At 65.7% G+C, this 13,003-nt stretch overlaps 4 protein-coding genes across 4 annotated transcripts in view; 2 read left to right on the top strand and 2 right to left on the bottom strand.

The window, feature by feature from the left end:
• Position 1: 1 nt before the first annotated feature.
• On the top strand, positions 2-3,427 carry RPL18 (ribosomal protein L18). The gene is made up of 7 exons (XM_004451105.5): positions 2-131; positions 1,289-1,375; positions 1,704-1,811; positions 2,179-2,277; positions 2,562-2,685; positions 2,840-2,909; positions 3,309-3,427. Exons 1-7 carry the CDS (start codon positions 129-131, stop codon positions 3,382-3,384), a joined length of 567 nt encoding a protein of 188 aa, XP_004451162.1. The 5' UTR covers positions 2-128; the 3' UTR covers positions 3,385-3,427.
• A 432-nt stretch (positions 3,428-3,859) lies between these two features.
• Positions 3,860-12,073, top strand: FAM83E (family with sequence similarity 83 member E). The gene is made up of 5 exons (XM_058280525.1): positions 3,860-5,464; positions 6,333-6,500; positions 6,659-6,783; positions 9,426-9,867; positions 11,254-12,073. The coding sequence occupies exons 1-5, from the start codon at positions 5,006-5,008 to the stop codon at positions 11,521-11,523; spliced, it is 1,464 nt and encodes a 487-aa protein (XP_058136508.1). The 5' UTR covers positions 3,860-5,005; the 3' UTR covers positions 11,524-12,073.
• On the bottom strand, positions 7,852-8,830 carry SPACA4 (sperm acrosome associated 4). The gene has a single exon (XM_012522424.3). The coding sequence runs from the start codon at positions 8,456-8,458 to the stop codon at positions 8,084-8,086; it is 375 nt and encodes a 124-aa protein (XP_012377878.1). The 5' UTR covers positions 8,459-8,830; the 3' UTR covers positions 7,852-8,083.
• The window catches only part of SULT2B1 (sulfotransferase family 2B member 1), a 24,406-nt gene continuing 23,473 nt past the window's right edge, over positions 12,071-13,003 (bottom strand). The window contains exon 7 of the mRNA XM_004451124.5: positions 12,071-12,251. Within this exon, the coding sequence (XP_004451181.1) occupies positions 12,100-12,251 (152 nt within the window). The 3' untranslated portion in view covers positions 12,071-12,099. The remainder of the gene's footprint in view (positions 12,252-13,003) is intronic.

Below are 13,003 nucleotides of genomic sequence, written 5' to 3'. Positions count from 1 at the left end.
CCCGGCTCGTGGTAGAGTGCCGCGTCGCGCCCGTGTGACGTCACGCGAGCGCCACTCTTTAGACGGCTTTCCCCGCCCACGCCGGCCCGCTCCTCCTTTCTGGACCTGGGCGAGCAGGAGGCGCCATCATGGTGAGCGCGTTTGGCGGCCTTCTGGGCTCACCTATCCATCGCCATCCGACGCGATCACGGGCCGGGGACATGCCGGAGGGAGGCAGGGATGTCCAGGGTGTCCAGGAGAGGCGATTCCCGAAGCAACGGGGGGCTACTCTAGAGGCCCGGAGGCGCGGGATGGACTACGGCTATGTCAGCTCCGCGGCCCGCCGGCACTCCTTTATTATCGCCTCCGTTGAGTAGATGAGCAAATTGAGGTACAGGGAGGCTTACGTAATTTGATTCGGGCACCAAGGCCAGTGGCCCCGTAGCTGCCTCTGCCCGCATCTGTCACTGCTCAGCCTTGGGGAGTTGGGTTCAGAGTTGAGGGCCAAAGGCCCGGGGTTTGGCGCCAGGCCGGTTTCTCTTCGAGTCTCAGCTCCCTGACCAACATGTGACGTGGGTGTAACGCCTTGCTCTCCCGGCCTGTGCCGCTTTTCCATCTGTCCATTGGGGACCCGGTAATTCCATCTCACGAGTCTGTGAGTTTGGAAAAAGAGAATTCATAGGAAATGCCCATCAAGGGGTTTGGCCTATGGTGAGTGTGAGTAAATGCTTAAGTGGTTTAGCATACTAACAGTCTTGAAAAAACTTCAGCTACTCAGCGAAACAGGCCGTTGGGGAGGTGTTGTAGTAGAAGTTGGGGACTTTTCTTAGGTCCTTGAACTCTTAAATTGGAGATAACACAAACTTATTTGTAGGGTTGCACAGAAAGTAGTTTTTGGTATTTCTCAGTAAGTTATAAACAGGGTTTATATTTAGGGTCTTCTGCTGGTTTGAATGGTTGGGTCACTGCAGGTGTGGGAGCTGGTTTTAAAGAATCTAATTAATGCTTATGTTGTTATAAAATAACTATCAAAGGATTTCTTAAGATGTTATATACAGTGGTTTTTATGTCAAAGCATTTACATAGTGCTCTCCGCCACATTCTGGAGGTTTTGTATGTAGAATTAGCCCCTTTTTACAGAGGAGTGATGAGGTCCAGGGGGTTTTAAGTGACTTGCCTAGAGGTCTCTGAGTTGTGGAGCAGTTGTCTCCAGAGACCTAGCCAGCTCGGTCTTGGGGTTGTCACAGTATGAGGTGAGTGATCTGCCAGCTCCAGCATTGGTTCATGGTCACCCCCTTTGCTCCCACAGGGAGTTGACATCCGTCACAACAAGGACCGAAAGGTTCGGCGCAAGGAGCCCAAGAGCCAGGACATCTACCTGAGGCTGCTGGTCAAGGTGAGACTGGGGCCCAAGATCCCTGGGAAGGCTGCACCACAACTGCACTTGGGGACCTCCGTTCTGGCGTGTGGCCTGCAGAGAAGGCTCACATCTCAGCTCTGTCCCTGTGCCTAGGGCTGCCAGGGCCTCGGGGTTTTCACCCTCGGTTGTATACAACTGGGGTTGGGGGTGAGATTTAGGGATCCCCGGGCCAGCTCTGTGGCTGCACTTGAGGCCGTACAACCAATGCTTTTTCTCCAAACCATGATTTCTTTCCCGCTTCACTGGAAGGTGCATGCGTGCAGGCTGCCCAGGTTCTCAGCCTCCCTTTTCCCCTCCCCGCTAGCTGTACAGGTTTCTGGCCAGACGAACCAACTCTACCTTCAACCAAGTTGTGCTGAAGCGGTTGTTCATGAGTCGCACCAACCGGCCACCCCTGTCCCTTTCACGGATGGTAAGAATTGGTGTGGGAAGCGCAGCAGGTGTTGGGGGTCACTGGGGCTTGGCTGGGGCTAGTGGCCATGGGGTCAGGTCGTTTACTGCACCCAGTGGTGGGCACAAAGCTTTTGGTTGGGGTTGTGGTTGAATAATCTTGGGCAGCTGGTCTGGCTTCGGTAGGAAGGAGGGGTTGACGGTTCTGTCCAGTGTTTTCTCACGCGGTGCTTTTTCAAAGCCGGAGTGAAGATGAGCACCTGGTCTGGGAGGTACAGGGTGTCAGGGCACAGCTGCCCTAGTCCTCGGTGCCTGAAGCAGAGAGGGGTGGATTCAGACACCAGGCGGGATTTCATTCTTGGCGTTCCTCTTCCCCCACCCACCCCCAGATCCGGAAGATGAAGCTTCCTGGCCGTGAAAACAAAACTGCTGTGGTTGTGGGGACCATAACAGATGACGTGCGGATTCAGGAGGTGCCCAAACTGAAGGTGAGCGGGAGGACCTGGGGTGCAAGGGACAGGTCGAGAGCCCAGGCTGAGGCCACGTCGCATGGACCTAGCTCAGCTCCCTGCCCTGCTGCCAGGCAGGGTCAGTGCCTGCAGGAGGTGTGGGACCCCCTGGGGTCATCATTTGCACGTGATGCCCTTATGCATAGGGTGATTTGTAGCTCTTGGGTGTGTCCGTCACCAGGCTGAGCAAGGCAGTTGGGGAACGTCCCAGCAGCCCCCGGATGGCCCGGTGGCAGGCTCTGATCCCCTGGCCTCTCCCTCAGGTGTGTGCGCTGCGCGTGAGCAGCCGCGCCCGGAGCCGCATCCTCAAGGCTGGGGGCAAGATCCTCACCTTCGACCAGCTGGCCCTGGACTCCCCCAAGGGCTGCGGCACCGTCCTGCTCTCTGGTGAGTGAGGCTTGGTGGCTTCTGGCCTCAACTGTGAGCTGTGTGACCACTGGCAGTCTTTACTCTCTTGGGTCTGGGGGGCCAGCTCTTGGCCCCTATGGGATCCTGGGGCTGGTTCCTGCCTGACCTGCGGCTTTCTTTTCCCATCCCCCAGGTCCCCGCAAGGGCCGGGAGGTGTACAGGCATTTCGGCAAGGCCCCAGGAACCCCCCATAGCCACACCAAGTGAGTATACGGCCCGCCCACCCCAGCCTGTCCCCTCTCCACCCCCGCTGCCCCCGCCCTGGACTCCCCAGCAGACCTGCCAGGTCCAAGGCCCACCACCCTTTGAGCCGCCTCTGCCATTCCTCTCTTCAGCCAGCCTCAGGCCTGTTGGGAGCTCCCTGGGCAGCTGGTGTGGTGCTGCAGGTGCTCGGCACAGACGCCATGCCCAGCTCAGGTGCAGGCGCGGGCCTGGCTCCCTGCCTGCCGAGCCTTCCTCCTAGCCTGCTTTGTGTCTCCCCTGGTCAGTGGAGTGAGGTGCCTCTCCAGGGTCCCAGCACAACAGGAAGGAGCCCGTAAAGTGGACTCACCCTCCCTCTAAGGAGCCCGTAAAGTGGACTCACCCTCCCTCTCTCCCTACAGACCGTACGTCCGCTCCAAGGGCCGGAAGTTCGAGCGCGCCAGAGGCCGGCGGGCAAGCCGAGGCTACAAAAACTAGTTTCAGATCCTGCCCTGTTATTAAAACGATTTTGGATGCTGTCGGTCCTTTTGTGTGTTATTGTGGAGGAAAGGGGTGTTGGGGCAAGCGGCAAGGATGCATGTGGGTTGCCATGGAAGCCGCTGGGGGTGGGGCCGGCCTGGAGCGCCCTCTGGTGGTCACCGGGCACCAAATGTCTTGACTAGGTCCTGCCCAGTGGCCTCCCGCGGTCTCCTTCCCCAAGGGCCAGGTGTCGGGTGCTTTACACACCTGCTGCTCCCGGCTGGCCACGCCCACCCCGCTCTTCAAGCTGCTTGGGGAGGGGGTGGGGTGCGTGGGAACAGGTGGCAGATACCCTTCCTGGGTACTGGAAGCCGAGTGGCCTGCAGGTGGGTGCGGTGTGTGCCTCCCGGCCCGCCCCTCAGCCTGCCCCCAGGCCCGCCCCCCTTGTTGACATTAGGGGCTGGGCTCCCCAATCCCGGGCCAGAGGCCCGGAAGAGTTCCGGAAGTAGAGGCAGGGTGGTGGCCCCTGGCCCGCCCTGCCTGCCCCGCCGCTGCAAGGGCAGTAAGGTCTGTGAGGGAGAGGGGCCTGGGTAGGGGGTGCCCGCCTTGCTCTTCCTCCTGCAGGGCCCCTCACTGCTTTCTGGTCGTTGGCCTGGGTGGCCCGTGCTGGAAGGAGGGCCCAGGGGCCTGCAGTCCGGAGGTGGGTGGAGTCCGGAGCCTGGAGGGCTACCGGGGCGTCCTGGTCCGGGAAGGACGGTCGCTGGGACTCGGGCTGGGTCAGCTGGGTACAGCCCTGTGGCTGGGAGACAGCCGGGGCCAGCCAGTCCGAGGACCGGAGCCGACCTGTCGGGCCCTCAACTCCGGACAGGCTGTCCCGGTCATGGGCATCTTCCCCGGGCCTGAGGGGCACTGCAGGGCGCCTGGCCCTCTGCTTTTGGGACCCTGAGAGACAGGAGACTGAGGCTGGGGAAGCCCCAGGACCCAGGCGCATTCCTCCAGGGGTCAGGTCTAACGTGAGGTTGGAGGCGGAACGTTCCGGGTGGTCAGCAGGTGAGCCGTCTGGCCAGTCGACGAGATACTGAAGTCAGCACAGTCGGCGGCTTCCAGCCCGACACGGCTGGAGAGGGTCAGCAGGATGCGCTCGTGGCTGGGCGCACTCAGCAGTCCCCCTGCTTTTAGGTAGGGACAGTTGGGGACAGGCAGGGGCTGTGTCGCCTGGGGAGGGCGGGGCTGCCGGTGGACGGCCTGACCGGTCTGCTGCTTGGGGCAGTCGACTGCCCCAGCAGGGATGACCAGCTGATGGGTTGTGCAGGTGGGGACAGCGCCTGCCGGTCAGCCTGCCCAAGAGGAGGGCCAGCCAGACCTCGGAGGCGGGTGGCAGGAAGGCCGGGGACAGCCAGCCAGTCACGGTGCCGGCCGGCGGCAGGCGGGCAGGAGGTCGCTGGGACCTCCGGGCAGTCGACTGTCAGGACGGCAAGACAGGGACAGTCGCGGGGAGTCACCTGGACATTCGCAGGGCTGCGCTGGACACCCAGGGGGCGCGCATAGGGTCTGCTGTGAGCAGGCCCCACATGGTCACCCGTCCGGAGACAAGCGCTCGGGGACCCGGCCTCACGGTCCCCCCTCCTGAGCGGGCCCCATGACGGCCTCCCAGCTGGCGGTGCTGGAAGGAGTGGCCTCGGGGTCCGGGGAGCCGCCCCTGACCGAGGCCAGCCCCCGCTTCCTGTACTCGGAGGGCCGGCGCCTGGCGCTGGAGACCCTGCTGAGCGAGGGCGCGGCGGCCTTCGAGGACTGCGTGCGGCGCGAGGGCCTGCGGCCCTTCCTGAGCAGGGACGAGGTCCGCGGCCTGACCGCCACCGCCGCAGACTGCACGACGGCTGGGCCGGAGCCCGAGGCAGCCAGCGCCGACGGGGACGCACGCAGCCTGACCTACTGGCCCGGGCGGTCCGAGGAGCCGGCGCCCGTGCTGCGGCTCGGCTGGCCTGAGGACTCGGCCTGGAGGGGCATCACCCGGGCCCAGCTGTACACCCAGCCCCCCGGCGAGGGCCACCCGCCCCTCAAGGAGCTGGTGCGCCAGGAGATCCAGGCTGCCTACAAGGTGGGTGCCTCCAGCGCCTGTGGTGTGCCCCCCGTACCCCACATCCTCACACCCTGGCTTTATCATCTTTGCCTCGGCCTCCCTTGGGGGTCTTCCTCCAGGACGCAGGCGCCTCACCCCCAGACCTTAGGGTCTGACGTCTCATGTCCCCTGAGATCCCCAGGTCACCCCCCACCCGGGTCAGGTGTCTCTACCCTCTCCCTCAGGGAGGGTGCAGGTTTCTCCCCTGCAGCCCTGGGATAGACAGTTGAGCCATCTTAGCAGCCACAGCTTCAGAGCTAAGTGCTTTACCTGGGTGATCTGTCATTCTCACAAGACCCCTACGAGCTAGGGACTGTTACTCTAGGAGCGCGTTGAGGGAAACTGAGGCACCGGGGAGTTATGCCTCTTGCCCGTCAGCGGCCGAGCAGGGATTTGAACCCAGGCCCTCCGGCCGGTGAGTCAGGGTTCACCTGCACTCCCCTGCTCGGCTCGCAAGACCAGGCCCTCGGCAGCCCCAGCCCCGGCGCGCGCTGCGGTGGCCTAGCGGGCCAGCCTGTCCTCCCCCTGGCCCCAGGGCGTCCCAGGCGGTCCAGCCGTCCAAGCAGCTCCTAGCCCACAGGCGCCCGCCCCGGGGTGGCCACATCCCTTTGGGCTATTCAGTGTCCCAGCTCAGCAGACACCGTAGGGAGGTGACAGATGACAGTTTCCCAGCAGGTCAGAGACTCATGTGAGCGACAGCCCCATCCCACATTTGTCCGAGGGTCTCCCGTTCGACCCGTGGGGGCCCCGCATCCCCAGGTCCCCCCCCGCACCTAGCTCCCCCGCCCCCACCTCTGGGTGCCCCCGAGCCCAGGCCCGGCCCAAGTGCCCTCTCCCTGCCCTCCAGCTGGTGGCCGTGGTCATGGATGTTTTCACCGACCCGGACTTGCTCTGCGACCTGGTGGAGGCCGCCACCCGCCGCTGGGTGCCCGTCTACCTGCTCCTGGACCACCAGCAGCTGCCCGCCTTCCTGACGCTGGCCCAGCAGCTGGGGGTGAACCCCTGGACCACCGAGGTGGGGGGCCCCGCGCGCCGCCCGCAGAGCGCGTGCTCCTCGGCGTGGGGGTGGGGGTGGGGCTTTCCGCGGGGTGCCGCGCCACGGCGAGGGATGGGGCCCCGGGGCGCGAGCAGAGGGCCCTGGGCTGGCTCTGAGCGAAGGCGCCCCTCCCCCAGAACCTGGACGTGCGCGTGCTGCGGGGCTGCAGCTTCCAGAGCCGCCGGGGCCGCCGGGTGAGCGGCAGCCTGCGGGAGAAGTTTGTGCTGCTGGACGGCGACAGGGTCATCTCAGGGTCCTACAGGTACGGCTCCCCCCGCCGCCGTGCGGGCGCCACGCCTGCGACGTCCTGCGCCCCAGCCCCGCTTCCGAGCCTCCGTTTCCTCATCTGTAAAACGGGCTCCAAACTCCCTTCCCTGGGGAGGCGGCTTCCTCGTACAGGGAGGCCTTGGCCCGGGGCTGGGTGGGGCCAGGCGGGCCTGTTTCGTGGCCTTAGGGACGTGTCTTTACCTCCCTGACCCGTGTTTCCTGAACCAGATGGCTGGGCCGACGGTTTGGGTAAGGGACTTTCAAAGCCCCTAGGGCCGGCGCCGGCTCTGCATTCCCTAAGTGACACGACCTCTCCTGGTGTCTGTGAAAAAAAAAACAAAACCGGGCTCACCGAGGCGCTCACGCCCCTCCTCTCCTTTCAGCCACTTCCTGGTTTTGTGACCTTGGGCCTGTGCTGTCCCCTCTGAGCCTCAGTGTCCCCTTCTGGAAAGTATGATTAGTAAGAGCACCTGTTTCACGAGATCTCAGCATAGGGGCCGTGGACAGTGGAGCCAGATGGCCTGGGTTCAAATCCCAGCTCTGCCGGTTCCCAGCTGTGGGACTTTGGGCAAGTTGCTTGGCCTCTCTGTACCTTGATTTCCCCCTCCAAAGAATGGGATGGTGTAATTACCTCTGGAGCAGGGGTTCTCCACAGGGGCACTACTAGCATTTGGGACCCCGTTATCCTTTGCGGTGGAGGGGCTGTCCTGGGCGTTGTAGGATTTGAGCACCATGCCTGGCCTCTCCCCACTAGATGCCAGTAGCCCCCCTCTTCCTAGTTATAAAAACCAAGACATTGACCAGATGGAGAACCAGGGTTCAAACTTGAGCCCCCGGCCGGAGGGCACCGGTTAAAACGCAAATTGCCAGGCCACGCCCTCCACGTTCCTGATGGCAGTGTGTCTGGGATGGGGCCCGAGAATCTGCCCTTCTAGCAAGTTCCCCGTAGATGCCGAGGTTGCCAGTTGGGGCGCCATGCTCTGAGAGGCCTGGGGTGCTTCAGAGAGCATCCACAGCCAACTAGGCCAACGGACCTAGTAAGTGCTCATTAAGACGCGCTCCGTCAACCTCAGCTGCCATTTATTTCTTTGACCATATTTCATCAACTCTGAGGTGCCGCCAAAGAAAAGACGCATCCTGGGTCTTTGGGAATACAAAATAGAATAATCAAAATATGCCCCCTGCTCCACCGAGGGCTCTGCGTGGACGAGGGGGTAGCCAGGGCCTCTGGCCATTTAGCGGGGAGAGGGGTGGGGCCGGGGGGGACAGGGCCAGTCTCCCCGCGGGGACGGCAGCTACGCGAGCAGCCGCAGCAGCAGCCCGCCGAGCGCCAGGCCGGCGGCGGCCCCCGTCCGCGAGCCCGTGGGCCGGGACGCGCCGTTGCACAGGTTGCCGGCGCAGCAGGTGGTGACGAGGGTGTAGGTGACGCCCATGTGGGTGATGGGCTGCTCGCGGCCGCACAGGGTGACGGGCACGCAGCCCTTGTTGACGATGACGCCCACGCCGGAGGCCATGCCGTTGCCCGTGAAGCAGTCCTCCTCGTCGCCGCAGGTCATGTAGGTGGCGGGGCACTCCCGCGCCTCTGTCACCTCGCAGAAGAAGCAGTCCTTGGCGGCCGTGGAGCCCAGGCTCAGGGCCACCAGCAGGGGCAGCAGCCGGCCGAGGACCATGGCCGCCGGGCGGCGCGGGCGGCGGCTGCCCGGGCCAGGCTGTGGGCTCCCGGGCCTCCCCGCGCCCACCCTGCGTCCGCCCGCCTGCCCCGGCTCGACGCTGGCAGTGTCCTCGCCTCCCAAGGCCCGGCGTCCCCCTCGGGGGCTCTGTCTCGGCCCCGGCTCTCAAGGACCTCGGGCCTCAGGGGTTTCCCGGGATGGAGACGAGCCAGTGGTGCCCGCCGGGGTCTTTGTGACAGCGGAATGGGGGTGACCTCACAGAACCCCCGGGGGTGCCCACTGGCTGCTGGCGGGGGAGTGAGGTCACAGGCAGGGGAGGGGCGGCCTGGTCAAGGAGCGGGGACCCTGCCGCCCCGCAGAGGTGGGGAGCCGCCGAGCCTGGCCTGCGGCTGGGGAAACCGAGGCCTGGCGAGCAAACAGGAGGCGTCCCAGGCCCCCCGGGCCGGGCTCAGTACCTGGGTTCATTTCATTCCCAAGAGGCCGGGCGGGAAAGACGGCGCCTCCTGAGCACCTACTGCATGCCGAGGCCTGCGCTTGACGCCGGCGGCGGCGCAGGGCAGCTCCCCGGGACGCGGGCCTCCAGCCGGGCTCTCACTGGACCCCCGCGCGCTGGAGAGCCCCGTTACGGGGGAGGAAATCGAGGCCCAGGCAGGCCCACCCAGAACCTGGCATCCCGCAAGGGCTTAATAAACGCAGGCGTTACAGGGAGCCGCCGCGTCCTCAAACCACGCCTGCGGCTGCCAGGAAGACGCGGCGGGCCCGGGGGGCGGCGCACAGGCGAGGCCCCTCCGTCCGCCCTGTCCTCCCACTGGCCCTCTGGGGAGGCGCCGGGCTGTCCCCACGCGGCAGAGGCCACAGGGGCGTGGGGGGCCTTGCCCTGGGACCCGTTTGGGGACTGGGGATAGGGGGGAGCAGGCTGGCCCCTGGGGCTGTGCGGGGACCCTGACGCCCCGCCCCGTGTCCCCAGCTTCACGTGGAGCGACGCGTGCCTGCACCGCGGCCTGGTCACGCTGCTGACCGGCGAGATCGCCGTCGCCTTCAGCCACGAGTTCCGGGTGCTGCACGCGGCCTCCTGTCCCCTCCCGCCCCCGCCCTCCCCGGGCCCCTTCGTCAGTGTCCTGGGGGGGCTGCAGCTGGCCCCGAGCCCGCACCGCGTGGCCTGCCGCCGCTCCGTGGCGCCTGCGCAGCCGCCGATGGCCACCCCGCTGGCCCACCGCCTGGCCGCCTGCCACGTCTTCCTGGGGAACCGGCGGGAGCCCCCCGGCACCCCGGGGCCGGCGCTCAGCGACATCCTGAGGAACGTCCAGCGCGCCCGGGCCCCCAGCGGCCCCCCGGCCCGGCCCAGCCGCTCCCTGTGGGACCTGAGCCGCCTGTCCCAGATGTCAGGCTCCAGCAATGGGGACAGTGAGGTGAGACCTGGTGGCTGGCCTGAGGGAGGATGAGAAGAGGCCACGCTGGCAGAACAGTGGCACCTGGGCCCAGAGAGGGGAAGACGCTTGCTTAGGGCCACACAGCTCCTGGGTGACAGCCCCACTCCAGGGACCCCTGCTAGGTGCCTGACCTGCGGAGGTGGCGGCTCTGAAGCCATTGCACAGGAGTGCACGGCTGCTCACAAGGGCCATCCATATCCTGCACCCCTACTGTGCGCCGGGTGGGCACAGAGCAGAGACGCCAAGAGCCCTGGGTGCAAGTTCTGGCATGACACGCCAGCTGTGAGTGCCGGCAGGCTGGGGACTTGCCTCCCAGCATCCTTGACCTGGAAATGGCTGAGCGACTGGGAGCGAGAGAGGACAGAACAAGCTAGAGGAATAATAACAAAGTCACGAATGGCTATTTTTTAAAATTTATTCTTATTTTATTTTTTGAGGTACCTGGGGTCGGGAATTGAACCCGGGACCTCGTATATGGGAAGTTGGCGCTCAACCACTGAGCCACATTGGCTCCCCTGAGTTGGGTTTTTTTTTTTTTTTTTTTTTTTGCTTGTTGGTTGTTTTGTTTTTTCAGGGGCCACCAGGAAGCCGGGACCTCCCATTTGGAAAGCAGGTGCTCAACCTCTCGAGCCACATCTGCTGTTTTTATTTCTCTGGTTCTGTCCTCCTCCTAGCCCAGCGAGGCAATACTGTTCTCCCATTTTTACTGCCGGGGACACCGAGGCTCAGGGTGTCTTTTGCAGGCGCTTTGCCGCGTGCCAGGCTCTAGGGCAAGTGCTTCCCCTAGGTCGGCATGGCCCCAGCTCCCCACCCAGGGAAACTGAGGCCCCAGGGAAGAATTCTGAGTGTTCTGCTCTGGGCCTTCCTGGATCTGAGAGGCACCGGCGCTGAGGGAGGGGCAGCGGGAGGGGAACTCAGGGGTCTCCGGCAGACCCTGGGCTGGTGACTTGCTCGCTCCGAGTCTGTTTCCTCAGCTATAAAGCCGGAGCCAGAGGCTCCTGGGCCGGGGTGTCTGAGGACCCATCCCCGTCAGCGCAGGCTCTGCGCTGGACGGGTGGGCGTGGGGTGGGGGCAAGGTCCCGGCCGCCGCCCTCCTGGGCTGACCTCACCCAGCAGCGCCTCCTTTGGCAAATATTTGCTCCTGCCAGCGGCCAGCTGCCGCCCGCCCCCCACGGCACAGCTGCAGGTGGGCGCACCTTCGCCGCTCGGCAGGCCTGGGGTCCCCGGCCCCGTGTCCTCCCACCCCTCCCTCACCTCCCTCCGCTTCGTCCCCCTCCGGGCCCCCTCCACCCTCACTTCCCCCTCCCCTGTTCTCCCCCTGGGCCGCCCACCCTACCCCCTCTCACCTCCTCTTTCCCCCCACAGCTCCAGAAGTCCTGGGATTCCAAGGACACGCCGGCCAAGGTGCTGATGCGGCAGCGGGGCACTGACGGGGGCCGCTGGGCCGAGGCGGACCCCCGCCCGCTGGCCCGGCCCCAGCCCCGCGGCGGCCACCTGCCCCTGCTGCCTCCCCGCCTCCACTTCCTGCCCCCCGCCAGGCGGTTCGGTGAAGAGCCTCCCTCCCAGGCCCCCCAGCCCAGAGGCTGGGGGCAGCCGGACTGCGCCGCGCCGGGTGGCCTCGGCGAGCGCCGCTGACCGAGCCAGAGGCGGCCCAGGGGGCCGGCCGCGTCGCCCCAAGCCCTTGTGCCACAGCCGGGCCTCCATCGGGCCTCTGGCAGCCCCGTACCCATGGGGGGGCTGGCTGGAGCCCCCGCACTGGAGTGCTGTGGGGCGAAGGGGGGGGTCTCTGAGCAAATGGAGAGGCCCCCTGCCCCCGCCGTGCTCGGAGCTGGGGCTCAGCGGAGCTTAGTCGAGGGACCAGGAGGGGGCGGCCGAGCCGGCAGGACTGCGTGCCAGGGGACACCTGCTGGGGCGGGGGCGCACCATGGGCCCTAAAGGGGTGGCTGTGCCAGGCTCCTGCTGGCCTCTGCCCAGAAACTTGCACAGCCTGGCCCCAGAGCCCCCCCCGCCCCGCCCCGGGAGCCAGGCGCCTAGCTCGGGCTCCCCACCTGCGGCTGCCTCTGGGTGGGCCTCTGAGTGCCTTAGGCGGGGGAGGGCCCTGCGCTCCTGAAGCCCTGGGTGCAGGCGTGGGGTGCTCGCCCAGCCCCGGCTGCCCCCACAGCGCACAAAAGAGCCGCCACGCTGACTGGAGCCATGTGTTTATTCTCGGGGTCACGGGTGCGGGGTCTCGGGGTCTGGGCTGACATCCTCAGGGGCCACGTCCCAGGGGAAGGTCGGCAGCCCCCGCACCTGCTCGCGGTAGACGCGGTCGAAGGCTTCGCTCTGCGCCACAGTGAAGTGGTTCTTCCAGTCGCCGCAGACCCCTGGGGGGCAGGCAGGGGTGAGGGGCTGCCCCAAGTGCTCCCTTGCACACCCCAGCCTGCACCTGCGCCCTTCCCTTGGCCGGGACGCCGTCCCAGCCCCGGCAGCCCCTCCACCGCGGGCGCCACCTCCCCTGAGGAGCTTCGCAGAGCTGGAGGCCTCTCTGGGCTCCCACCTGGGGACCCGCCCTGTCCCCCCACCCAGGCAGAGCCTGGGCTCCCTTCTCCACGCTCCCTCCCCTGCCCTGCTCCCCTCAGCCGGCCTCCCACTTTCCCTGCTGACCCCTTAAAGCTCTCTGCCCCACTCCTCAGCCTTCTGATGCGCAGACATTCTGGGGGCAGGGCTGAGAGGCTGGGGGGCACCGCACACAGTGGAGGGAGGAGACCCGGCCGAGGAAGGGGCACCTGATTTAGTGTCTGGACGTCCGGGGTCCTAACCCAGAGTTATCCTGGCCACTCCACCTCCCTGCCTCAGTTTCCCCATCTGCAAGCTGAGGGCCTGGGCTGCAGTCTCTAAGGGTTTCTGCAGTTTTGATTTTTTGGAGGGTGAGGTGTGTGGGAGGATAGGGGCAGGGCTGGGCCCGGCGTCAACTCTGCCTCACCTTCCACCGTGCCTGGGTCAGCACTCCTGCACCCCACTGCCCCCCAAGGCCCTATGCTACTGCCATTACTGCCCTGCCCTGGCTGGAGCCCCTCGAGGGCAGGCGGCGGCGGGCGGCTGGGCAGGGCTTCCACCCCGAGCCTGGGTTTCCTCT

The sequence above is a fragment of the Dasypus novemcinctus genome, chromosome 18 (genome assembly GCF_030445035.2).
Source record: "Dasypus novemcinctus isolate mDasNov1 chromosome 18, mDasNov1.1.hap2, whole genome shotgun sequence".
Classification (NCBI taxonomy): Eukaryota; Metazoa; Chordata; class Mammalia; order Cingulata; family Dasypodidae; genus Dasypus; species Dasypus novemcinctus.
Note: the sequence above shows the minus strand (reverse complement) of the source record. Positions and strands in the feature narration are given on the sequence as shown.